General features: G+C 35.3%; 1 protein-coding gene across 1 annotated transcript in view; it reads left to right on the top strand.

The window, feature by feature from the left end:
• The window catches only part of AMMECR1 (AMMECR nuclear protein 1), a 111,453-nt gene that overhangs the window by 42,435 nt on the left and 42,080 nt on the right, over window positions 1-26,938 (top strand). Inside the window, exon 2 of the mRNA XM_045538924.1 lies at window positions 9,341-9,451. Coding sequence (XP_045394880.1) covers window positions 9,341-9,451 — 111 coding nt within the window. The remainder of the gene's footprint in view (window positions 1-9,340; window positions 9,452-26,938) is intronic.

Genomic DNA, 26,938 nt, shown 5'->3' with positions numbered 1-26,938 from the left:
GACAATCTTGCTCTGTCACTCTGGCTAGAGTTCAATAGCGTCATCATAGCTCACTCCAACCTCAAACTCCTGGGCTTAAATGATCCTTCTGTCTCAGCCTCCTGAGTAACTGGGATTATAGGTGCATGCCACCATGCCCAGCTAATTTTTCTATTTTTTTAGAGATGGGCTCTTGTTCTTGCTCAGGCTGGTCTCAAACTCCTGACGTCAAGTCTTGGCCTTCCAAAGTGCTAGGATTACAGGTGTGAGTCACCACATCTGGCCTATATAATATACTTCTAAGTAAATCATAGGTCAAAAAAGTCATAAGGGAAATTAGAAAATATTTTGAACTGAATGATGATGAAAGTACAACATACTAAAATTTGTGAGATGCAATTAGTACTTCAGGGGAAATTTATAGGTTTAAAAGAAGGAAGATCTAAAGTCCGTAAGCCTCTATCTTAAGAAGCTTAATTAAACCCTAAGTAAGTAAGATAAATAATAGAGGAATAGAAATCAGGAAAATAAAAAAACAAAAAATAGAGAAAATCAATAAAAACAAAAGGCAGATCTTTGAAAAGATCAATAAAATTGATAAAGGTAAAAAAGAGAAAAGACACCAATTAACAAATTACCAATACTGGAATGAAATAATAGCTATATAGATCCTGCAGACATTAAAAGGATAATAAGAGAATATTCTTAATGATTTTATGCCAATAAATTCTACAACTTAGATGAAATGGAAAAATTCTTTGAAAGACACAATTTACCAAAATTGACTCAAAAAGAACTAGAAAATCTGAGTAGCCTTACACCTCTTAAATTAAGTTTATAATTAAAAACCATCCCATGATTAAAATTCTAGCTTCCAATGAATTCAATGGTAAATTCTGTGAAATATTTAAGGAACAAATAAACCAAATTCATAGATAATAGAGGAGGATAGAATTCTTCCCAACTCAATCCATAAGGCTAGAGAAATTGGAACACTTTTACATTCTCGTGGGAATGTAAAATAGTGCAGCAGCTATGGAAAACAGTATGGTGATTCCTCAAAAAATTAAAAATAAAACTATCATAGGATCCAGCAATCCCACTTTTAGGTATATATCCAAAAGAATTGAAATTAGGATCTTGAGAAGAGAGATCTCCAATTCCATGTTCATTGCAGCATTATTCACAATAGCCAAGATATGGGAACAACCCAAGTGTCCATCAATAGATGAATGGATAAAGAAAATGTGGTATGTACACACATGGAATATTATTTAGCCTTGAAAAGAAGGAAAAGGACATTATGTAAATTGAAATAAGCCAGTCACAGGACAAATACTGCATGCTCCCACTTATATATCTATGATAGTCAAACTAACAGAAGCAGAGAATACAATAGTGGTTACCAGGGGATGGGGGAGGGAGAATGAAGAGTTGTCCAATAGTGCCTATAGTTTAATATGGGATTGTATAATTCAAAATTTGTTAAGAGGGTAGATCTCATGTTAAATGTTTTTGCCACAGAACATACAAACAAAAAACAAAGGGACATGAGGAGAGGCACAACTTTTGGGAGGTGTTGGATATGTCTGTTACCTTGATTGTTGTGATGGTATCATTGTTTTGCATATATCTAAACTCATCAAATTGTACACATTGAATATGTGCAGTTCTATGTCTATCAATTATACCTCAATAAAGCTGTTACAAAAACCTTGAACACACATTTTATGGTAGTGGCTTTATCTATAATAGCCCCAAACTGGAAGCAACCCTAACAGCCATCAACAATTGAGTGGATAAAAATTGTGATATACCTATTCAGTGGAATACTACTTGGCAACAAAAAGACCAACCAACATGAATGAAATATCAAAAGAATTATGCTAAGTGAAAGAAGATTGACACATAAGACTGTATATTGGATCATTCCATTTATATGAAATTCTAGAAAAGGCAAAACTCCAGTGACAGAAAGCAGATTAGTTTTGCCAGGACTGCGAGGAGGGGATTGATTGCAAAGTGGTACAAGGGAACTCTTTGGGGTGATGGAAATGTTTTATACCTTGATTTTGGTTTAGGTTACATGTATATGTACATTTGTCAAAATTCATTGAATTTTACACTTAAAATAGATGCTATTATTATATATAAATTATATTTTAATAAAGTTGGTTTTTAAAAAGAAGCACTTTGAAGGTGAGGGTGTCAATTCCATCTAAAAAACCTCGACCTTTTGGTTATTTCATAGTAGAGGTTCTTGAGAGGTTGAACTGTTTTCTAAAAGGTGAAAGAAGAGCGGGAGGAAAAAAGCAAAGGCAACATTCGCAGCACTGATACAAAATGTGGTCTCAGTTGTTGACTACTTTGTCCCTAGATCTTGCCTTTTTCTTTCCCTAAAATGAGAAGGGTTCACCATAAAGCTGTCTTTCCAACTCCTTTCTCCTATGGGAACAAGTAATCCAAGGACCTTAAACTTGAAACAATTACCTTTCTAAATCCAGAGAACTTGGAAAACAACTATATCACAGTTTTATTGCAGGTCTTATTAACCTGGCATCAGATCTCTTTGGAGTGGGAAACAAGATAAAAACATAGAATGAAGAAGCTGGATAATTTTCCAGCTCTTTTTACATTAGTGTTTGAATCAATCAGCATATTTATTTCCTGTCTTCTCTATTTCTGCTAATTGAGCGGGCTCTGTGGGGAAGACAAGATGGTAGAAGATAGGTAATTAGCTGGGAGTCATAATATATAGGCACAAAAACCAGAACAAACAAATACCCTTAGTTGTTTTCATTGTTTTGTTTAAAGTGTTATGAATTTCCTGACCATCCAGCATACAACAGTCAAATGGAAGTATCAAAACAAAGTTCCATACAACTTTTTAATGGCATAAAAAGTAAGAGTCAACTATATCAATATTCATTATAAAATTTCTGAACCTAGTTCTCTTGTTTTCCGTTTTGTTTACATTGAGTTTAGGAATCTTAAGACTTCAATAGAAGATCTTATTTTGCCCGATCTATTTTATATTGAAATAATTAATTTTTTTCATAGTGAAGGCTGAGTCTCAAACCTTAAAGTTCATCGGAACAAATGGCTTCAGAATTCCAAAGAGAAATAATTTTATTTTTGAAATCTATAGCAAAGAGTCATTTAAAATTTATAAGTTAGATTTTCAGGTATTAAAGATTTGTGGTGTGTTCCTGTTAGCAGAAAAAAAAAAGACACACAGCTATTTCATCCTTAAAAATGTTACTTATTCAATGCCCACTGCAGTGTACACTAAGAAAAGAAAATATGTGCAAAAATAGTATTTTTTGTCAATCAAGTTAGTCTTTCTCACCTAATTTAGGGCTCTAAAAAACAATAAGACTATCTCAGAGTATCAAGTCTGAGACTGAATTTTTTTTTTAAGTTTGCTGAAAATTGTTGATTTGGTCTTGCTTAAAGGAAGAAATGTTTCTTTGGGTTCAGAAATTGTCAGAATCAAGCTAATCCCTTAAAGTATGCCTGTGATTTGGCTGGTTGTATGTCAGTAGTGATTAACCTTGATTTACCAAAAAAGAAAAAAAAATTGACCTCCCCAATCACCTGTTAGACTTTGGTCTGCTTCCCTTTCTCTGGCATTTGCCAGTTAAGTTAGAATTGCAGAAATGAGAAAAAGAGAATATAATACTGCTATAATAGAATTTCTGGCAACACCAGGCAAAGAAAACTATTGAAAGGTTGGTAATTCCTGATTCCCATTTTCAGATATTTGTGGTCTTCTGTACTTGTCCAAGCTTTCTCTCTAAGCAGTGTCTCCTTATTGCCCTGAGCCCCATGGGATACAGCGTATTTACAAAGGTTGGAGAGAGGAGTATGGTATAAAGCTACAGTGGTGATTTGGTGTATTTTCTTTATCTACAGTAAAAGATTGGATGAGAAAGTTTAAAATGCATCTCAACCTTACCTTCTCCACCCTGCCCCAAGATTAGCCCCCTTCCCTTTCTCTCCTTTCCTATCAATTTGAATTTCAAATTATCTGGAAAAGTTAAGCCTCATTCATTCCATAATAAGAATTACTTAAATAATCAGATCAATACCTAGCTGAGTAGTTGTAAATGGAAATTGTGATTTGGAGGAAATTTGTAGATAATAGAAGACCTAAGTTTGATGAAGCCTGGCTAGACGACAGGAAAAAATGAAGCGAGAAGGCTGAGAGGGATCAGAAAGGGTGTTGGGAAACCATCAAAGATAACATAGGCTTTGTTGTGGGCTTCTAATGGGAATAATGTAGAAGCTTGTAAATTGGAGCTAGTGTTTCTAGGCTATTCCAGCATTTTGAATTTGTCCTGGAACTTCTGGGTGGGGAACCTCAGAATCTCTCTCTCCCTCTCCTCCTGAGAGGAGAAGATTTTTGCTTATGCTCACTTGTGTGGTGCTGTGTAGTGTTCTTAGGATTTTCCTATTGTCTTGCCTATTAGAAGACATCCAGATTTGCTACTCACAATTTTTTTCCCACAGTGGGAAAAAAGAACCATATTAAATCAATAGTAAGAAAATTTGGAGAACTTTCCAGGTTCTAGCACTAAATGGCTGATGACTTTGTACTTAATCTCCCTGGATCTCTTTTTGTTTTTTACCTGTAAAAGGAAATGGATCTTCTCTTAAAGGTTCTTTTAGCTAATAGCCTTAGATACATTGTTATATAAACTTTAAACTAGATACTAAAGTTTTTGTTAAGGATTTGTTATAGACAAATTCATATTTCAAGTCCTAACCCGCAATGTGAATGTGTTTAGAGAGAGGACCTATAAGGAAGTAATTAAAGTTAAATGTAGTCATAAAGATGGAGCCCTGATCCAATAGGATCAGTGTCCTTATAAGAGACACTGGGAGTTCTCTCTCTCTCTCTCCCCGCCCCCCCCCACCTACATACTCTCAGAGGAAAGGCTACATGTGAGGTCAAAGTGGCCACATACCAGCCAGGAAGAGAGCCTTTACCAGGAACTGAACCCTGTCAGCACCTTAATCTTGGACTTTCTAGCCTGCATAACTGTGAGAAAACAAATTTCTGTTGTCAAGCCACCCCATCTATGGTATTTTATTATGGCAGCCCAAGCTATTACAAGATTTAACCATATTAGGTATGTTTGTACAAATTGAATCCATAGTTTATATGATTTGGATATGAAATATATAGCTTCTTTTTGTTGAAGTGAAAGGTTTTGACCTGGTGGTGGAAAGAAGATACTACTATTTCTGTTTTTATCTAAGCTTCTAGATCCTGGGGAATTATGGTACTGAGTTTAGTTGGATGGTATGAGTTATATTGTTGGATTTTTGAGCTAAGTTGCTGAGGAACCTGAGTACAGTTGAGAAGCAATCATTGTTTGATGATAGAAGAAAAGAACCAAGCTACAGGGCTTCTCTCTTTTCCTGTGTCTCCCTGTAGTATAAATAACCTTGAGTATCCCTGTCACAGTAAATTCTTATTATATTGGTAGGGGTTGATATTATTTTGTTAATGTTGCCACCTATAAATCTTATTCTAAAGAAGAGTGAGTTGGCAGAGTGGAGGCTTGCAGTGGTCAATGCTATTTTTTTAACTTCTGTTTTTGCCTTGGTATGGCAGGAGAGATAGGATTTAAGGTAAAATATCGTTAAGTAAAGATACCCTTTTCATTGTATCATCTAGTTGTACCCAACTCCCACAAACATATTTCTAATCTGTTCTGGATCACATCAATAGATGGGAGTGTCCTATTTAGATTTACATTGCTTTTTGTACTTTTGCCTATTCTATGCAACTATATTTCCTTGAGAGCTACTATTGACCTGACAGTATTGGCTGCCAGTTGGCAGGGAGGATTCACCTAGATTAGGTGGTTACTTCCTGTTTCTGTCTACAGACTTGGAAAAAATGGAGAGTTTGCTTTTCTCTAAAGGTTTTTCGGAACATAGTGGTACAAAATGTTCAGAAGTAGGAAAATTCCTTAAAAAGCTATGTCTGGTTACCCTCAGATAAACATTTCCATTAATATTTCATCTCACTTTGAGCCCCTGTCTAGTTTGTAGTATTTTTTCAATATTATGTAGGTGGCCTCTAACCATATGGCAAAAGCATTTCCCCAAAACATTCAGTCTTCGTCTTACTATGAACTGTTCTCCGTATTTCCTTGTCATTGAGCATCTCCTCTCAACAGGCTCAAAACCCTTTTTCTACTTTGATCTGTCTCTGATTATGCTGATGTCTTACATCCTTTTGGGAACTCATACATGTTTTAATAGCACATTTAAGAATGAAATTGCCTATTTCTTCTCTCTGTGTGTGAAGAAAAAAAAATTTGTTGCTATTTTTAGATAATATGTATTGAATGTTCCTGTAGTTGTTTCCCTGTACAAAGTGGTTATCACACACAAGATGCAATCTCTCCTGCTCAGTGATGTTTATTACTATTTAATTTTATTTATTTATTTTAGCATATTATGGGGGTACAAAAGTTTAGGTTACGTATATTGCCCTTGCCACCCCCTCACCCCCCAATCAATGTTTATTATAATACGTTTCAATCTACTTTAAAATGCTTAACTTCCGCGGTTCTTTTCCCCATTAAATGTTGCTTTTAGGTATTTTGGTTGTTTTTAATTCCACATACATGTTCTTTATAAAAGATGTTGGATGAGCATTTGTAAATGAGAAATTAGAGTCCCAGGTTTTTAAGGAATAGTTTTATTCTGTCTACTAAAAGTTTGATTTCTTCCATCTTCAGGCATCTGTCCTAAACACAGTGGGGTTGTCTAGTAGCACTCCCTCCCATCTTTGACACAGATACTTTCCCGCAATCCCAACCCCCAAAGTGGATGTTGCCTGAAGCAGGTAAGTAATAGGGAGAGTATAGATGATTCTGCATCTGCTCTACCTCTTATGAAGGCTCTTGAGAACACATATTCAGCAGTGCCCAAAATTCAAAGAATGGTGCATCTGGAAGAGACCATAGCAGGTTATCAAGACTGTTAAGACTACTTCCTGTTCCCTGAACGTGCTGTGTACTTTTACATCTCCATCTCCTTGCTTATTGTGGCACACCTTTGCTCCCCAGGCTGCCTTGCAAAATGAAGCTTGTTTTCTAGCACCTTAAGCTCTGAATCAATCATTCCTTCATCAGTGATAGCACAGCATCATAAGAAACTGTCTATCATTTCCCCCACCATGTGTTTGAATGGCCCCCAACATATTTCATAGTATAGTGTTTAGTTTGTGTTCTTTTTCTGTGCATTCTTTAAATTTTGAATGTTTAATTGATCAGATAAGGTTATATTATAGTAAGAATGATGCATGTATATATTTTAGTGGGATAAATAAGAGAATTGAAGGTAAAGTACTTTTAAATGACTTTCCAGTGTTTTTGATAGGGAATGAATTCACTCACACTGTTAGGTTTCTCACTGAAGTCACTGAAGAAGGGAATATACAACATAGTTAGTTCTGTGTTATTAAGAAGCCATCATGGTATTTTAAAGACACGTTATTACATATAGTATGATTCATTTCATTCTGAAGCTGCCAAAGGACCTATCTTACATGGAGATACTTTGTATACCCATTGTTATAGGAGAGGACTGATATCTTACTGTCCATAAAAATGATTTCTGACGTTGACTCTATCAACTTAGAAAGTGAAAAATGAGAAGGTGAAATTCATCTTTCAAGATAGGGTGTAAATTTTAAGATACTAGTATTTGTATGAGTAATGAAAGAATTGGTGAGAAAATAATCCCATCTAATCCTTGTCTTCCTGATCAACTGTTAGTCAAGAGCAATTAGAGGAAAATTTCCAAATGGAGCATTGGAATTTTATCTCAAGTTATGTTTAGTACATATGATATAGAAAGCAGAAAACCTGGCCATTTGATTTTTATTTTAGCACCTTTAGTGTAGGTCATCCCTTACTTGAATGCTAATGTTGACAGTAACTTGACCTTATACTTCAGTCATCTTTTTGAATGTTACTGGACATTTGGCTCTTGGAAGAAGGTAACTCTTAGTTTTGCTCTCTGGTTTGTATACATTATTTATTTGGGAACCTATCTGCCATTGTGGCTGTCAGAACTCAGCATAATTTAAATGTTTGAAATGGGTGATTGAAATGCTTGAATGGGATAACTTTTCATCCAACTGCTGGTGACTCACTAGAAAGTATTTTAAAGACAGACTGTTCTCCAACTCACTAGTGTATTAGAAGAAAAGTAACATATGGTATGTCCGCCTAAAATTTAAATTTTTAGAAAGCAGAAATGTATTATACCAGTATTACTATGAATACTCATATTAACACAGACCATCTCCAACTGTAGGTTATTTATCTTTTTACAAAATATCCTAAAATGAGTAAATTATTTTATTTCACAAAACTGACGTACAAAGTTGCTTCTAATTAGAACATAATTGTTTTTAGACTTAACCATTAATTGAGGCTGTCATTGGTTTGCTGCAGAATCCAAACATCTACTGTATTAAACTTCATCTAAAACCACATTATTCTTGATGCCATTTTATTATAATTGATACTTTGCTCTTTGATGCTTGAGAGATTGTATTTATAGGTAACACTTTCATCTAAAAATAAATTTTCTGGTTTCAGAGTATTATTTTGTTAATGTTTGCTGTTATCCTTCACCTTTCTGAATCCTACTCATTTTTCTAGACCAAGCTAAAGATTATCAAGCTTGATGAAATTTTCTTCTATCCCAGTAGCTTAATTAATGGCATTTTGGACATAGTTTATAGTACTTATTTCCTTTTGCCTTGTATTAGTTAGCTGTGAACATGCCTACCTCTTAGTGGAGAGCCAGTGTTTTAGGCATTCTTGTAGCACCTTTCACAGTACATAGCCCCTATATTTTCAGGAAGTATTTATTGAACTTGTTGATTGTTTCCCCTGATTTTCTAAATTAGGTTTACAAATCAGTAACTTGAGGTTTAAATGAGGAATCAGGCAGGCAGTCAGCCATGATGGTTAAGGCTCTATAGTCAAGATTGCGCAGGTTCGAGTACCTACTTCATTATGTTTCAACTGTGGGACTACCTCATCTGTAAATAGGAATATTAGTATCAGCCTCCTAGAGTTGTTGATGAGGATTAATATAAATAATTTGCTTAAAACATTTACTGTGGTTCCTAACATATAGAACACACTCAACACAATGTAATATAATTTTTGCTAAATGCAGTCCTATTGGGCTAGCCTCTGAGCCCCTTGGGGGCCTGTCTTTTGGTCTCAGGCACCTAACCAGAATATAAGTCAGTATTCAGTAAATACTTGCTTAAATTGAATTGATTGATTTACCCTATTTTTATCTTCCATTACAGCCCACTGTTTGTAACATGGAAGATTGGTCGAGACAAAAGATTGCGTGGATGCATAGGTACTTTTTCTGCCATGAATTTGCATTCAGGACTCAGGGAGTACACACTTACCAGGTGAAGACCAATTTTTGTTACCTCTGCTTTTACATTAAGAAAAAAAACTTATGGAACTTGAACCTGATACTTTTAACTCCTTTTCTTTTACCGAATTGTCAACATTCTTGATTCCTTTCATGTCAGGTTTTTCCTTTTCTCTGACCGTTTACCCTATCTCTGGTAAAATGTTATTGATATATATTATCATAATATAAAATGCTGTGATTACATGTATTCTGCCATAGATGTTTTGAAGTTTTTTTTTTTTTTATTCCAATGGCCAGCTTATTGTGTATAATTTGAAAAATCAGTGAACAAATGTCCATGGGTTGCCAAAATATATTATTTCTTATAGTAACAGTCATTGTTTCCTCCCTATTAAGCTTCTTAAAAATAGTTGATATCTCTTTCATCTTATATAATTCATCACTCTTTTATGTACTTTTGAAATTGAAGGGAAAACCTAGGAAGAAAGTGATGCCATAGCCTGGCAGCATAATTGTTCACATTTACACTTCACCCAGAATTAATTGTGTAGCTTGCTTATTTTGTTTCATCTAACACAAGGATAAAGTAATGAATGCCTCATTATGGTTGTTAAGACTTTGTTCTTAATTTATGAACTCACAAAAAGCTATCTTGCATGCCATCTGATTTTTTTGGTTTAAGTTTAGATTTCTAGCAAATTGTGTTCCAAAATTATTTCAAAAGAAGAAAATTCCTTAAATAATAAGCTATTAGTAAAGGAATTTCCTGTTTTTGTTCATATTTTAGGGTGATTATCTGATACAGTTTCTATAGTTGTAATATGCACAGTGTCTGTCCAACAAGAAATTGGTCCCTGCTGACTATTGGTACTTGGGGCAAGTTGCTCAACCTCCATAGGTAAAGTAGTAATTACAGTATTTTGTTCTATGTACTTAAGAGAGGTGTTAAGGGGATGTCAAGGGAATTAAGTAATAATCAATGACTACTTTGCTTCAGGATTAATGTTGTAGAAATATTTATTATTTTACTGTAGAATTGCATAAATGCAGGCTCATAGCACCAGTTAATAAAATGCTGTAACTGAATTCTTATATTTGAAGGTGTGCAGTAGCTCACAGCTGCAGGGTTTTCTCAGCTTACAGAGAAGCCCAGAAAGAAAAGCAATGGCTTGGAGGATCACATTTATTTTTAGCTTTTCACAGGTAGTAGAAACTGGGTGTTTGGACTTGATTAAATAACATACAGGCTGTAAGGGGGTCAAAACACATATTCTGGAAATAACTATAACTTAAGTATACACCATAGTATAAATACTAGTCTAGGCATGTTAGATTTTTTTTCTGATGTGAAATACAATGGGCACATTTTAGGACTTAAATTCTAGCAATGACTACCTTTTTGAGACAGGTACATATGAAATTCGTGTTTAAGAAAGTCAAATACCTCGTTCTCACTTATTAGTGGGAGCTAAATAATTGTACACATGGACATAGAGAGTGGAATAATAGACATTGGAGACTCGAAAGGGTGGGAGGGTGGCAGGGGGATGTGGGATGAGAAATTACCTAATGGGTACTACATATACTAATTGGGTGATGGTTACAGAAAAAAGCCCAGACTTCACCACTGTGCAATACATCTACATAACAAAACTGCACTTGTACCCCCTAAATCTGTAATAATAATAATAATAAAGAAATTACATGTTTAATAACTAATCAATGGCAATTTATTGTACATTTTCCAAAATAAGTTGTTATGAGGAATGTTGATTCCTTGGCATTACCTGAAAGAAAGAATTCTGTGGCCAAATAAGTTTGGGAAACACTGGTTAAAAATTGTAAATAGCTCTGCTCACTGCAGGACTTCTCAGAACCTTTCTTGTTAATAGTGTTAAGAATCTCTAAGAGAGAGAAAAAATGCAGCATTTTCCAGACTTCAACTTATCTAACTACAGAATCCTTATGTCCTTCCACCCTGGTGTCTTGTGCCATTAGTGTTTTGAAAACGAACACATTTTTAAAAACCCAAGTCTGTTTCCGAAACAGAATTTTATTTTATATTTGGGTAGTAGGAGTTGGTAATGTAGAAACCATATGTGATTTCTAATGAAATTGTAACAGAGATCACATTATCAAACATTATATGCTTTAGAAATCTTTAGGTACTAGTAACTGTGGTAGCAACTTGGTTTTGTTTAAAGAAAAACAAATACTTTTGCCTTCATTGAGAAGAAGGAATGAGAATATCCAACTTTTCTGGACTTGTCGATCTATCTCCCTAGAGTAATGACCAGAAGAAATACAGTATATTTTTCTGACAATAATGTGATTCTGAATGAATTGTTCAAATAGTTGAACTTGGAAATTTGCCTACATTTGTATACCTTGTTACCCTCATTGTAGTTTGTGGCTCTTCCTGTTTACTTTTCAACTTTTTTCTCATGTTTCTATACAACTTCCTCAGATTGTATATGGCACATTAAAGAGGGGGGTGTGTGTGTATATACTCATGTTTGTGTGTATATACATGCATACACATAACAAGGTTTTCTCATTTTTGTTTGGCTTAATTTCTTTTGTTAAACATGATATTAAGAATCAAGTTATTTGGAAGAGACAAACAAAAGAAAAGAAGTCTTACAAAATACAATTAATCTTTTTTCCTGGATTCATTTTAGCATCAAAAACTATAAGGAGTAATTTTTTAAAAGTTGCAATATAATGTTTTTTTCAGTCCAATAGTGTGCTTATCATTTCTACATGTTACGTTGTTATGATTGTTATTATTAATGGCTACCATTTATTAAGAATTTACTACCTGCAGACATTGCTGAGGAGCTATATCTGCATAGTCCTCACAACAACTTTTAGGTATTAATATCCACATTTTTAAAATGAGGAAACTGAGATTTAGAACATTTAAATAATTTACTCACTTGCACATCTAGTAAGTGGTAGAACCAGGATTCAAATCCAGGCTACATGACGGCAAAGTCCATGCTCTTAGCTGCTACATTTAAGGTAAGACAAAATAAAATTTTCTGATAATTTGTTTTGCGGCTTTGTCATGAAAATAATGAACCTGAAAGCAGGTTACTATAAATATGATAAATCATGGATCAATAATTCCTCAAAAATTTTAGTTAGGAGTTAAGAATAAAACTTTGGAACATTATTTAAAATTCCAGAAAATCCATTATAGAAAGTATATTACTCAGGGATGTATAGACTAGTCAGAAGAAAATTGACTTGTATTAATATTGTGTAAAAGGATAATGCTTATTACAAAAATATACTACTGATGGTATGAAATGGTATTCTTTGGCTGCATGGACTACACTTCAAGAAGAATATAATTTTTTTGAACATAACAATTGATGATTCTTGGAGCCTGGTTTTCCCATCTTAAAACTATTCCCGGCCCTTCTGCCTTCCTCCCCTCCCCTCCCCCCCAAAAAAAAAAACCATTCCCATCTTAAAACTCACAAAATGAATAAATGGTATCAAATGAACTTAGGGAGTTGGGGTATAAAGGAAGGAGAAAGCAAAAAAAAAATAAACTGGAATTAAGACACTCCAGGTATAGTTTTCAAAAAATTAAAATAATCTGATTATTCACTGTCTTGTAATTAGATAGACTGTTCAATTTTCAGAATGTTACTCAACTATGTCTTTTTTATTGTGGTAAAATATTAATATACATAACATAAAATTTATCATTTTAACGATTTTTAAGTGTACGGTTATGTGGCCTTAAGCACATTCACATTGTTGTACAACCGTCACCATTATCCATCTCCAAAACTTTTTTATCTTCCCCAGCTGAAACTCTGTACCCATTAAACACTAACTCCCCATTCCCTCTCCCCCAGGCTCTGGCAATAAATTCTACTTTCTGTCTCTATGAATTTGACTTATCTATGTACATCATATCAGGTGGAATCATACAATATTCATCATTATATTACTAGCTCATTTCACTTAGCATGTTTTCAAGGTTCATGCAGTGTTGTAGCATATATCAGAATCTCATTCCTTTTTAAGGCTAAATAATATTCCATTGTATATATATATATACCACATTTTGTTTATCCATTCATCTATCAATGGATATTTGGGTGGGTGGCTTCCATCTTTTGCCTATTGTGAATAATGTTGCAATTAACATGTTAATGTACAAAATATCTTTTTGAGTACCCTTTCTATTAAAAGTTACCCATTTTATAGAAGACAATGATCCAACTCAGCTGTCCCTAATAAGCAATGGGGAGGGGAGTGGCTGTAAATACAGGTGAAGCTTCGTTTGCTTGCCTCACCTCCTGCTGTGTGGCCCCCCTTCACTGGTCCCCATTCCTAAGTTTCATGGAAGACAATTTTTCCATGGGGGGGTGGTGAGGGGTGGTGGCAGAGCTCTGAGGCCAGGCCGCAGATTGGTACTGACGGCAGGTCTAACTTGTTTGTGGCCCCTTAAAACCTTTCTTTAAAAAAATGACCAGGTACTTTTTAAATGAAATGCCTATCCTGGATTAAGTTTTTATTCATAAACATAACTGTTTTAAAATACTTGTCACAGTCAAGTTGTATGTTCTCCTAATCAAAGTTTTCATTTATTTTAGATGGAAATAAAACCTTATAAATAGCCTGAGGAGTTCTTCCCAATTGTAAAAATACATAGTTTCTGTGTAGATAGCATGAAGACTTTGTGAGAATTATAACATGGAATTATTAAATAGACTATTCTTTCCCTGACTTTGGAAGCTCCTGGTAAAAGCAAGAAAGATTATAGGAAATAAGAAGCATGATGGAGAGCTCAGAATTAGTGATAACAAAATCTGTCCATATAAGTTGGTGACAGAGTCCACAAATTACTATATTTATCAGTGCTCAAGATTTCAAAGTAGAAATACTCTCTGCTAAAGAAGATAATTTCTAGTATTGTGTTTATGGCTTTTACATGTTAGAAAGCAGAGACAGATTTATTTCCCCTTTATAGAAAAGTATGTTTTCTAAGTACATACTTTTCTAGAGAAGAGAATTATAACTAATATGGATGAATATAAACATCTCAGTCAAAAAAGATTTTTTAAAATTTTAGCTCATAAATTGTCCAGTAAAGTATAGATCTATTTCTTTCTTTTTTTTATTTCAGGATATTATGGGGGTACAAACATTTTGGTTACAAGTAATGCCTTTGCCTCTCCCAAGCCAGGGCTAGAGGTGTGCCTTTCCCCCATACAGCATGCACCACATCCACTAGTTGTGAGTTTACCCCCAGCCCCCCACCTGACCAACATCCAATGAATATTACTACCATGTGAGCACCTTAGTATTGATCAGTTAATACCAATTTGATGGTGAGTACATGTGGTGCTTATTTTTCCATTCTTGTGATATCTCACTTCGAAAGATGGGCTCTAGCTCTATCCAGGATAATATAAGAGGTGCTAGATCGCCATTGTTTTTTGTAATTGAATAGTATTCCATAGTATACATATACCACATTTTATTAATTCACTCATGTATTGATGGGCACTTGGGTTGTTTCCACATTTTTGCAATAGTGAATTGTGCTGCTGCTTTATTTAAATTCAAGTTGGCAGTATTTGTTTCTAGAATACATAAGTGATTAATAGGTGTGTTCTTATTTAGCAAAACAGGAATCTGGTCTATCACCACACCTAAAAGGCTATCTTTCTTTTTCTCTGGTTTACCTTGTCGTACTTAGACTTCTTAGCAGTGAAATAATTATGCAGGTGCTGGCAGTCTCTGGAGCTTGATTCTGAACTATGCCAGTTCAGAATGCTTGTTGTGCTGCTTAATTCTGAGAAACTGGCAACAGGGGGTTAATCTTTTCTAGGGAACAGTGTGACTACATAAAAGGTGATGTGTTTTGTTTTGTTTTGGAGTTTTGTATTGTTCTGTGTGAATGAATAGCATTGTGTGTGTGTGGTAGGGGAGAGATTGATTGATCAATTGCATGTTGCAAATGTTCACTTTCCATTAGATTTTTTGAGTTATTGAAAACAGCTAACAAACCTACTTTATTACTTTCAACTAAATTGGGTACTTCTAGGTGGCTAGATTCATTGTAAGCTGAATTTGCTTTTATATTTTGGTGTTGTAATCTGGCATACTATAGCAGTATGACTTTAAAAGTTTCTAAAGCAATATGAGTTTAAATCCATTGTAAGCAGCACAATTATATTCCCCCCATCATGGTAGATCATTCTTTGTGATCATTCTTATTATTGATTATTTTATGTAACTATAGTTGGCTCATTGTGAATAATTAGATGAAACAAGTTCCTCCTCTCTCTCATTTGATGTTAATCTTTATGGTAGCATCACCCAGATTGATTTTTCTTATGAAAAGGAAAGCTGTACATGCGTCACTTCTGACTGTACATTATTGTCATGGAAGCTCATTCCGGAGATGATAAGGCCAGGCTATTTTTGGCAAGTGTTTGTGGCAAGACTCCTGGCTAAAGCATGCTTTTTGGAGAAATAAGTTAGATGTATCAAAAACACAATACAAAACTAGTTTAACTTGCAACCTACATTTTCTTGACTTTTTCCAAAAGGGAGGATGACCTGAGCCCTAAAATTTATACCTAATTTGATAGTTTCAGTGTACTAATTACCAAATGAGAAATTAAATGTTTGTCACATTTTATAAGCATTTAATTTAAGATAGAGTTTGGAACCTAGATTGTCATATTCTATTTACTCAGTGTTAACCATGAGAAAGCATGGTGAAATATCTGCAGAACTCTGGAATCTTAATTTTAGCTGCTAGGTTACTGCACTCCTTCATTATCCCAAGGTTGTGCTGATGTGCAAAGATGTGGCAAAAAAATGCCCAGCACAATATGGAAAGAGAAACTAAAGAGCAAGAACCATTTCCAGTATGGGTAATGGCTCCTAAACTATAGAGAATTGTCTGAATTTATATAGCACCTACTGCCACAGAAATTAAGTGTAGTGAATATATCAAATTCTAATTCCTTATCACATCTTTCAGATCTTCAGGGTTTCCAGTTGGAATCCCCCTGCTGCTTTGATTAAGAGCTGCAGGCACAATGCCTTTGGGCAAAAAAGAGAAAAGCCCATCTGTAAAAGAAAAGTGTGAGAGAAGCTAAAAATGGGCTTTTTTGAGTATCAGGGCTCTTGGTTCTTAAGTTTGATATGGAGAAGGTGAACCACAAGAAATTAACCTTATTCTTACATCTATCTGTGAACTTTACCTTTTTGCTCTTAGGAGACTGCTGTTTCCCCCTTTTAATCATGTTTAAACAGTTCATTCTGAAAATCTGGTCTAATTTTTGCCTTATGCATTTATATTAAGAGAGATAAGTTGTATAATAATTATAGTTCTAGGTAGAAAGCGATTTTTCACTTAGAGACAGAAGAGATGATACTAGAGGGACAGATACTTTATATTTGCAATAAAGCTGAAATTTATTTAAAGCAATTTATGAAATTATTTTATTTGGTTCATCCCTAGTTTACTTTATGTGAAAGCAAAACACTCTGTGCCACTTTTTGGTTTGTTTTTATCCTACATTGGCCCAAAAGGTCAAAAATTATAGGGATGTATATAAATCGTTATTTGTTTATTTTTTTTTGGTTTTTTTGTTTGTTTGTTTTTTGAGGCAGAGTCTCACTCTGTCACCCTGGCTAGAGCACAGCAACCTCCAACTCCTGGGCTCAAGCGATCCTCCTGCCTCAGCCTCCTGAGTAGCTGGGACTACAGGCATGCACCACCATGCCTGGCTAATTTTTATATATATATATTTTTAGCTGTCCATATCATTTCTTTCTATTTTTAGTAGAGACGGGGTCTCGCTCTTGCTCAGGCTGATATAAATCGTTATTGTCAAAATAATCATATACAAGGTGTTGGATATTTTGAGAAATTTGTAACACATGTTTTAAAGGGAAAAATGAACTTCTTATGGGAAAAATAGCCTCTGCAATAGTGTCTGTGTGCGCACTAATGCACACATGCACAAAGTCCACCAAATGTTAGGTAGAACTAAATTGAGTTATAGCCCTGATGCTTGGCAAATGAAGAAAATTAAAAGTTAATAGTTGAGATTCTGCTTTCCTCCTGTCCTATTAAAGTAAATTCATATTTTGCTTCAGTTCAGTAAACTGATATTTACCTCCTTTCCTGAGAATTATTGCCTGAGATAGTCTTCATTTTTTCAGATGAAAGACTGAAATGATAAAGCTAAGTTAGAATGCAAATATTGTATGAAATTATTATATTAGATGTGGCCTAAAATTATACTATAGCCATTGAAAATATATTTCTTTTGTCTGTTTACACAATAAATATTGGGTGCACTTATAAGTGTCTAAAGTATTTGAGTCATTAGCACTTGAATGAATAAGAGGATAGATTTGTATCTTAGTGTTCTGGAAGTATAAGATGGTTATACTAATGTAAGCTCAGTGTAATCATACTTGAATAGAATATCATGCAATCATATGCTTTTACCACTTCTAAGGGAACAGTGTTGTTAGGAATTTAAGTACTTTAAAATAATTGAATGTTGAGGTTTTGGTGCCACAATTGAATATTAAGTTTTTAGTTACGATTTTATGACCATGAGAGAATACTCTTTTATTTCTTTCTTTCTGAGACAGAGTTTTGCTCTTTAGCCCAGGCTGGAGTACAGTGGCATAATCGTAGCTCACTGCAACCTTGAACTCCTGGGCTCAATGATCCTCCTGCCTCAGCCTCCCTAGTATCTAGCATTACAGGGGCATGCCACCACACTGGATGAATTTTTTTTTTAATTTTTATTTTTTGTAGAGGTGGGATCTCACTATGTTGCTCAGGCTGGTTTCAAATTCCGGGGCTCAAGTGATCCTTCTGCCTCAGCCTCCCAAAGTTCTGGCATTACAGGCATGAACCACTGCACTCAGCATGAAAATACTTTTTAAAAGATTTCCTTAAAAGACAAAAGAAACAAAGCCCCTCTCTGTGATCTTTGCCCTTCCCTCAAACTTTAAACTGCCTCAAATGTGGATATCCCAAGTATTAGTCCTTGGGAAAAATTTCCTTTTCATTATTGATAACAGTTGGTGATCTTTAAAGGCTAAACACATAGTGTTAGCCCTTTATCTTGCATCATAAATATATTTTTCTTAGAAACAACTTATAGGTTTTTCTTTACATTTCTCTCTCACTTTTTAAATAAAGAGCAGACATTCAACATAAAAGTCTTATCCTAAAGAGCTACATTATCTGATCTGCTTCTTGTTGACAAAAGAAATAAGATATATCTATATCTATGTAACAAAATAGACATAGACAAATGGTAACTTTAAAAAAATTGTATTCGAATAAGAATTTCATAGGTGCTAGGAATTTTTAAAGATGGAAAACAGTACAGTCATGCACTGCCTAATGATATTTTGGTTAATGATGGACCGCATATACAATGGTGGTCCCGTAAGATTATAATATGGCATTTTTGCTGAACCATTTCTATGTTTAGGTACACTAATATTTAACTATTGTGTTATGGCTGCCTGCAGTATTCAATATAGTAACGTGCTGCACAGGTTTGTAGCCTAGGAGCAATAGGCTCTACTATATAGCCTAGGTGTGTAGTAGGCTGTACTATCTAGGTTTGTGTAAGTGCACTCTATGATATTCATATGACAGATCACCTAACAATGCATTTCTCAGAATGTAGCCCTGTCATTAAGCAATGCATGACTATATTTAAAACATTCTATTGAGAAAGAAGCTCTAATTATTAATATCAAATATGCAGTACACTTTTCAGTATGTTTAAAATCTAAAAGTGAAGAAAATACGTTTAGATTCATAGAGTCCGGATTTACAATCAGTCTCATGTTCATAAAACTCATTTTTATTCTTTCTTTTTAAGACAATGTCTTGCTCTGTCACCCAGGCCAGAGTGCAATGGCATCATCATAGCTCACTGCAACCTCAAACTCCTGGGCTCAAGCGATCCTCCTGCCTCAGCCTCCCAAGTAGCTGGGGCTACAGATGCACGCCACCATGCCTGGCTAAAAAAACCTATTTTTATTAATTTTACAATTTTACTTCAGCTCACAAAATTACGCTATACATATACATATTGAGAGTATAGGCTCATCATTCAAATTAGATTAGTATATTATTGTCCCCATTTTGAACCCTCATGTGTTTTATTTCTGCATTGAAATGCTAATTTTTGTATTAATATCATTCCTAGTGGTGAAAGAGAAAGTTAGAAAAGGCCATAAAATAAATTCTTGAGAAGCTTAATTAAACAGATTGCCCAGGACTCAACTTCCTATTGCTATACCCAGCTACCTTCAGGACTGCTTCATATATTCTACGAAGCTGATTTAAAAAGTTCCATCTGTAGCCATTTCACTGAAGATGGAAGAAAAGAGAATCTCTTTTAAGTTTTGCAGGCTGCTTTTAACCTCGAAACCATTCTTCTAAGATGACCTTTTGTTGCCACCTAGCTAGGTCTGGAAAAGTATTCTAAGCCCTTGAAATGAGTGGAGCTGCGTTGCATATGAAGAGCAGGAAACAACTGTACACTGCTGGTTACACTGCTACCTGAGGTCATGGGTTCAGTCCCCATTCCGACAAATTCACTTTGTTTTGCTCTACATCACAGACTGTACCCTAGACCTAAGGCAGTTGATTACAGTGGGGCTCAGACAGAGCATGTGGACGATTCCATACCAAACCCAAGCTTTAGCATCATCTCAGCTTATAACACATGGTATATTTTGAGTACCCAAAACTAAGCTACCTTATGATAGTTAATAATAATTATAAGTGCTTTGAATCTAAAAGAAAAAATGAGAATATTTTAAAATGTTAATTTCTTTTCAAAAGCCCTCCAAAGAGAGTCATTGTGACATTGGAAATAAAGCTCTTTGGAGTGGCAGTAGAACTGAGAACACAGGTTGGACTTCAGCAGGCCTGAAAATGCTATGGACAAGAGGAGATTTCTTTCCACCAATAAATAGTAGTGGCTAGGAGTCATTTCACATAATACTGGATTTCAGTTGAAGCAACTCTTAAGTATTTCAGTGGTAAAAGGATGACTATATTAAATTCACAGGTTTGTAAATACATGTTATAAAACGTAATTGCTCCTTTTAAAAGTACATTTTTATAAAAGGCTGCATTTGAAACTTGTCATCTGTTATGTATTGAGATGTTCCTGTGCCTCATGTATCATCTAAGGTGTGTATCTATTGTCTAAGAATTATGTGCCCTCCCATGCTGTTGCATCTTCTTGATTGGTTTTATTAGTGCTCAGAGCAGCACATTTACCCTATTAGCCAAAATAGGTACAAACACACCCATAGGGTATGACTAAACTCTAAGTTAGTGTTAATCCTTATATCTGAGAAAAGAGGCCCTCCTATGTCTACCTTTCTTGCCTAGAGTAAAAGCCAAAGTCATTACAAAACTTGTCCTTCACTCAGAGTAAAGTTAATGTTCTACAATGCCACCATGCTCTGCTTGCCCCTGCCTCTCTCCTCCTCTCCTAGTCCCCTCCTCCCACCTCCCTTTGCTCACTTGGTCTTAGCCATGCTGACTTCCTTGTTTTCCTTTGACTACACCAAGCATGGTCCCTCCCCATGGCCTTGGCACTTGCCATTTTCTTTACCTGGAGCAATCTTCTCCCAGATATCCGTGTAGCTTGGCTCCCTCACTCTCTTCAGGTCTCTATTCGAATGATGCCTTATCAGTGACACCCTATGTAAAACAGAAAGGCTTGCATTTGATGTCTGGTTCTCCCTGCCCTCATCCCTTACCCTGCTTCATTTTTCTCCATGGCATTTATCACCACCTGGCATACTGTCAATTTACTTGTATATTTGTGAGTCTCTCCTAATGAGAATGCAAAGTCCTTGCTATAATATTGCTGCTATGATATTCCCCAAGGCCTAGAACCATGCCTGGTACATAGCACGGACTCAGGAAATACTAGTTGAGTAAACAAAAGTCTTATTTTTACCAACATTTAGAAATAGTGAATTATAAAGTATAAACCTTTGTCTTACTACTTTACCTAGATTTGAAATTATATGGTCTTTTTGTGCATGATGTCTTATGATAGTTTTCATTGAGTGCATATTGAATGTACCTTTGTGTTTGTTTGAGTGTTTTAACTGACATTTAATTTCCTTTTAAAATTCATTTTATCATGAAGACCTTCAAATATTCACAAATACAGATAGAATGTTATAATGATTCAGTCATTTTAATAATTTGCTCTTTAATTTTAGTTAATTTTTTTGATATTTGCTTTTTAGTACAGAGGTAGTGTGAAGTTGTAGAAAGAGTAGAAGCTTTAGAGTTAGCCATATCTGGATTCTAGTCCTTGATGCCTGAATTGTTAGCTTTGTGACCTGAGGAAAGCTACTGGATTTCTGCCAAGTCTTGATTTTCTCATCTGTAAAATGGCTATGTTATAATACCAACCTGGTAGGTTTATTATGAGTATTGAGAGACATATATGTATATGAAGTATCTGGTAATACTAGGTATGTAGTAAATATTTGTATTTGTACTTCAGAAAGAAAATAAGTAGTGAGAATAGCCAAAAAATGAAATTTAAAATATATTTATAGCAATTTCAATTGTTCTTTTCCTCTTGGATACATGTAGGTTAGCAGGGATTTTCATAATATGAAAAGAAACATGCATCATCAGAAAATAAATCAGTGACCCTATAGTCACCTTATCATTTCTGTTTATATAATCCTTTTAAAAATGCATACATACGTAAAACTGACCATTGAACATAATGCTATCTGTTAATATTTCCTGTTGATTCTACCTGATAAATATCTCTTGAATCTGTCTCAATCTCTTTAGCCTCACTGCTACTGTCTTGGTCTGGATCCTCATTCTGGCTCACTGGTTCCCCTGTTCTTCCTCAAACCCATTCTACACTAGTTACCAGAGTTATCTTTGTTGACACAAATCTATGTGACTCTCCTGCTTAAAAGGGTGCCTGTTACTCCTTGATGCCACAGAGGAAAGTTCTCCTCTTTTTTTTTTAGATTTATCTTTTATTTTTAATTTTTATGAGTATATAATAGTTATATATATTTATGGGGTACATGTGACAACTTGATACAAGAATATAATGTATAGTGAACAAATCAGGGTTACCTCAAACATTTATCATTTCTTTGTGTTAGGGATACTCCAAATCCACTCCTAGTTATTTTGAAATATACAATAAATTATTATTAACTATAGTCACCCTATTGTGCAATAAAACACTAGATCTTGTTCCTACTATGTAATTTTTGTATCCATTAACTCACCCCTCTTTATCCACCCCCTAACTTCCCTTCCCAGCTTCTGGTATGTGTCATTCTACTCTCTACCTCCATGAGATCAATTTGTTTAGCTCCCCTATATGAGCCAAAACATGAGATATTTGTCATTCTGTGCCTGGCTTATTTCACTTACCATAATGTCCTCCAATTCCCTCCATATTGTTGCAAATGACAGGATTTCATTCTTTTTTATGGCTGAATAATATTCGATTGTGTACATATACCACATTTTCTTTATCCATTCATCAGCTGATGGACACATTTAGGTTGATTCCATATCTTGGTTATTGCGAAGTAAACATGGGAGAGTGTAGATGTCTCTTTGATGTACTGATTTACTTTCTTTTGGATATATGCCTATCAGTGGGATTACTGGATCATATGATAGTTCTGTTGTTTTTGTTTTTGTTTTTTTTGAGACAGAGTCTCGCTCTGTCACCCTGGCCAGAGTGCTGTGGTGTCAGCCAAGCTCACAGCAACCTCAAACTCCTGGGCTCAAGCAATCCTTCTGCCTCAGCCTCCTGAGAAGCTGGGACTACAGGCATGTGCCACCATGCCCGGCTAATTTTTTTTTCTATATATATTTTTAGATGTCCATATAACTTCTTTCTATTTTTAGTAGAGACAGGGTCTTGCTCTTGCTCAGGCTGGTCTCGAACTCCTGACCTTGAGCGATCCACCCGCCTCGGCCTCCCAGAGTGCTAGGATTACAGGCGTGAGCCACCGCGCCCAGCCTGTTGTTGTTTTTTTGAGGAACCTTTATGCTGTTTTCCATACTGGAAGCCCATCCTTCTTAAGAAGCATGGCATATGAGCCGCTAACCTCATACTCCAACCATGCACAATTATTCATCACTTCCCAAATATATTCTTTCCTGTCTCTCTGGCTTTGAAAATTTTTTTCTCTGTCAACCCTGTCTTTCCCCATTTCCACGCAGTCAATTCCTACTCATCCTTCAAGACTCAGTTTGCTCATCGCTTCCTCTATGAAATTTCCTTGACACTCCCTAGCAAAATTGATCAGTTTCTCAGAGAACTGTGGGAACACGGTTCAGGCTTCTGTTATAACACTTAACACACTGGATTATAATTATTAACTTTATATGTTTGTCTCTCCCTTTGGAAAATTGCCCTCCACAGTAGTTTACCTAACTACATCAAAGCAAATTAGCAAAAACCCGTCTTACTGCTTTGTAGCAACTTTACTTGATCCTGATAACCATTTCTACTCTCTTCTTTTTCTGTCTGCTTCTATTAGCTTACTTTTGTTACCTTTCCTTGCTGCCAGTGTACTCGAGCCGATAAGAGTTGCCAATGCTGATTGATAGTGCAAAGGGTGGTTTAAGGCCAATTGGAATTAGACTGAGCCAGGGGACAGGTATCCTTATTAAGAAAGCAGATTAACATGAAGTTGATCCCTTGTTATAAAACGTGCTAAAAGTGATTGAAGAAGCACAATGTGAGTTGATGCTCATCATGAAACCAGAGAGCTAGGAGAGTTCCTTAGAAGTCAGCTACTGCAACCCTTATCAGACATTAATCTCTCTTAAAATCTCCCTAGAAATGGGCATCTAGCTTCTATCTGAATATCTCAATTGACCTGCAACTCACTACCAGTTAAGTAGCCCATTTCATTTTCAAACACCTCTGAACTTCACTGCCACAACTCCAGTTACCGTACAGCTTTAGCCAGAAGTCAAAGATTGCCTGCCTTTAGCACTTTATTCTTTATGGAAAGCCACATTAACCAGCAGTAGTTAAACTTACTCTCTGAGTAATGTCTGAGTCTTTAGGAATTTTAGGAATGGTAAGATACACAGTTTTACAATTGAATCCTACCCACCTACCCATGACAATTTTAACTGGCCCCTTATTATTGAAGTCTTTGAAGCTACTGCCGCCATAACTTCTTTCACAGTTTACGTTAGATTTCTGGAGTTGGGTGAGCAATAGAGCCCAGAGATTCCAAGATAGAGCTGGTACTAGATCTTTTAGTCTTCCCAACATTTATGACACAGAATTGGAACTGGAGTTAATACACAGGTCTCTTAACATTGCCTTGGGCTATCACTACAATTTCCATAATAGAAAGTATCCATGAAAGTATGTGAATTTATTTATTTTTGTTTTATGTTAAGCAACATACAATTTCAAGGAACCCTGTAACAATCATTTTGTAATGGAAAGACTTTCAAGTTATCTGCCTCGTGTCAGCTTTTTGGCATATTTCCATAAAATGAAGAATACCCTTAGAGCTATTCAACCAAAACTGCAGGAGTAACAAACTATTAGCATTTGAGAAACTCAAAGCAAAGCCTTAAGTTTATTCTTATCTTAGATTTCCCTTTTCTTCAAACATGCCTCTCTACAAGTTACATTAATATTTCCTAATCATAACTTCAATTTTTGTAAGTGTGCTGGAACCTACCTTAAGTATTTTATATAAGTTGCCTCATTTAATCTTCCCAACAACCATGTGAGGTTGAAGCTATTTCACTTATATTACATTTAGGGAAAACCAAGGGTTGGGGAGGTTAAATAATTTGCTGAATGACAGCTAGTACATGACAGCATCTGAATTAGAACCTGATTCTATCTAATTCCAAAGATTGTGTTCCCAGCCACTGTGCTATACTGCTCGCCTCTAGTAACATCACTCCTTCCCCTGCGAAAGCTTCTTCTGAACGTTGGCTTCACTAATTCAACTGATATTCCCTGGTCTTAGCTCATAGAAAAAAAAATCATTAAATAATTTTTCTCTTCATTTGGGGACTCAGTTTCTTAACTCACTTTTCCAGAATCCCCCTTACACATTCAGTCCATTAATTCCAGTCTCAACTCAGCTTCTATTGGGTTCCCTTTGTTTTTTTTAGGATTCCGAAGCACTGTCTCTCTGTGTGCCTTTTTTCTTCACAGCCGTCCCCTCAGTCCAGTTTGGTGTTTTGAACTTTCATAGTCCCATCAGAATTTATCAGGGATATACACTTCTCAAGCTTTGTAGAACATTTGCCTTTAACATCAGCAAATTTACATGTAATACTAGTTCAGCCCTGAGGTTCTAGCCAGGTACAACTCTCTGAAATCCACTGTGACTATTGGAGGACATGGAGAAGGGACTGTGGATAAAAGTCCTGACTCTGCTGTTCTCTACAACTGGTGAAAAGGGAGACATCATTTTGGCGGTAGAAGTGAGTCTGTTCCTTAGAAATTATAATTAAGTAATTCCAAATTTCTAAGTAATTTAGACCAAATATATTGCTTTAATTTTCATTTTGCAATTTGAAGTTCCTTAGGGCAATTTATGATAAAACAATTTATCGTAAAACAGCTATATAAGTAGAAGACAAATAAATCTGTGACTGATATCAAGAAGGAACTGTATGTATGTGGTCATGGACTGTGTCTATCCTATCATACTTAGATTTCTTACAATAGTAGGGTTTCAAAAACAATAAAATTGTCCAGATTGGATATTTTTCTTACTGCAGCTAGGATCTGGGGAACTAAAAATTTGAAAGGCAAGGAAGAATTTTTAAATGTACTTTTTATTGTATACAAATCTTTTATGGATGCATTGTCTTTTTAAGTTTTGTGGTAAACATTCATGAAACCTTTAGAATCACAGGCATTGTTGAATATCTTCTGGTTTTGTTCCTGATCCATTTAAAAATTTCGTTTGTCTGAAACAACTAATATGTTTTCAGAAGCCTGTTATCAGGATAGGTATTTTTAAATTTGATAGTGAAAATACCTTTCTAATTTTTATTCATATATATTGTGTTAATTATAATAACATTAATATCAGGGTTAGTAGGGATATTGTCTGTGTCACACGTTTTCTTAATAGGATTTCAAAGAATTTTGCCAGCACAAGAAGTTGTCGTTTCACACGTACCTAACCATGGCAACATGGCAAATTAACACATTAACTGCCATGTGAGTTGTATTTAACTCATGCTAGTTCTGAGCCTGGGGCCTCTTGAAGCAAAACTTGAGCAAAACCTTGCAGTTGGTTCGTGAAAATCTTATTTGTTGATGTTCTTATTGTTACAATTAATACTGACAAATGGACAGATGTGGGGGGTGGGGGGAGGGGATGGGTGCATACCTACATAATGAGTGCGATGCGCACTGTCTGGGGAATAGACCCGCTTGAAGCTCTGACT

This window comes from Lemur catta, chromosome X (assembly GCF_020740605.2).
Source record: "Lemur catta isolate mLemCat1 chromosome X, mLemCat1.pri, whole genome shotgun sequence".
Taxonomy (NCBI): Eukaryota; Metazoa; Chordata; class Mammalia; order Primates; family Lemuridae; genus Lemur; species Lemur catta.
Note: the sequence above shows the minus strand (reverse complement) of the source record. Positions and strands in the feature narration are given on the sequence as shown.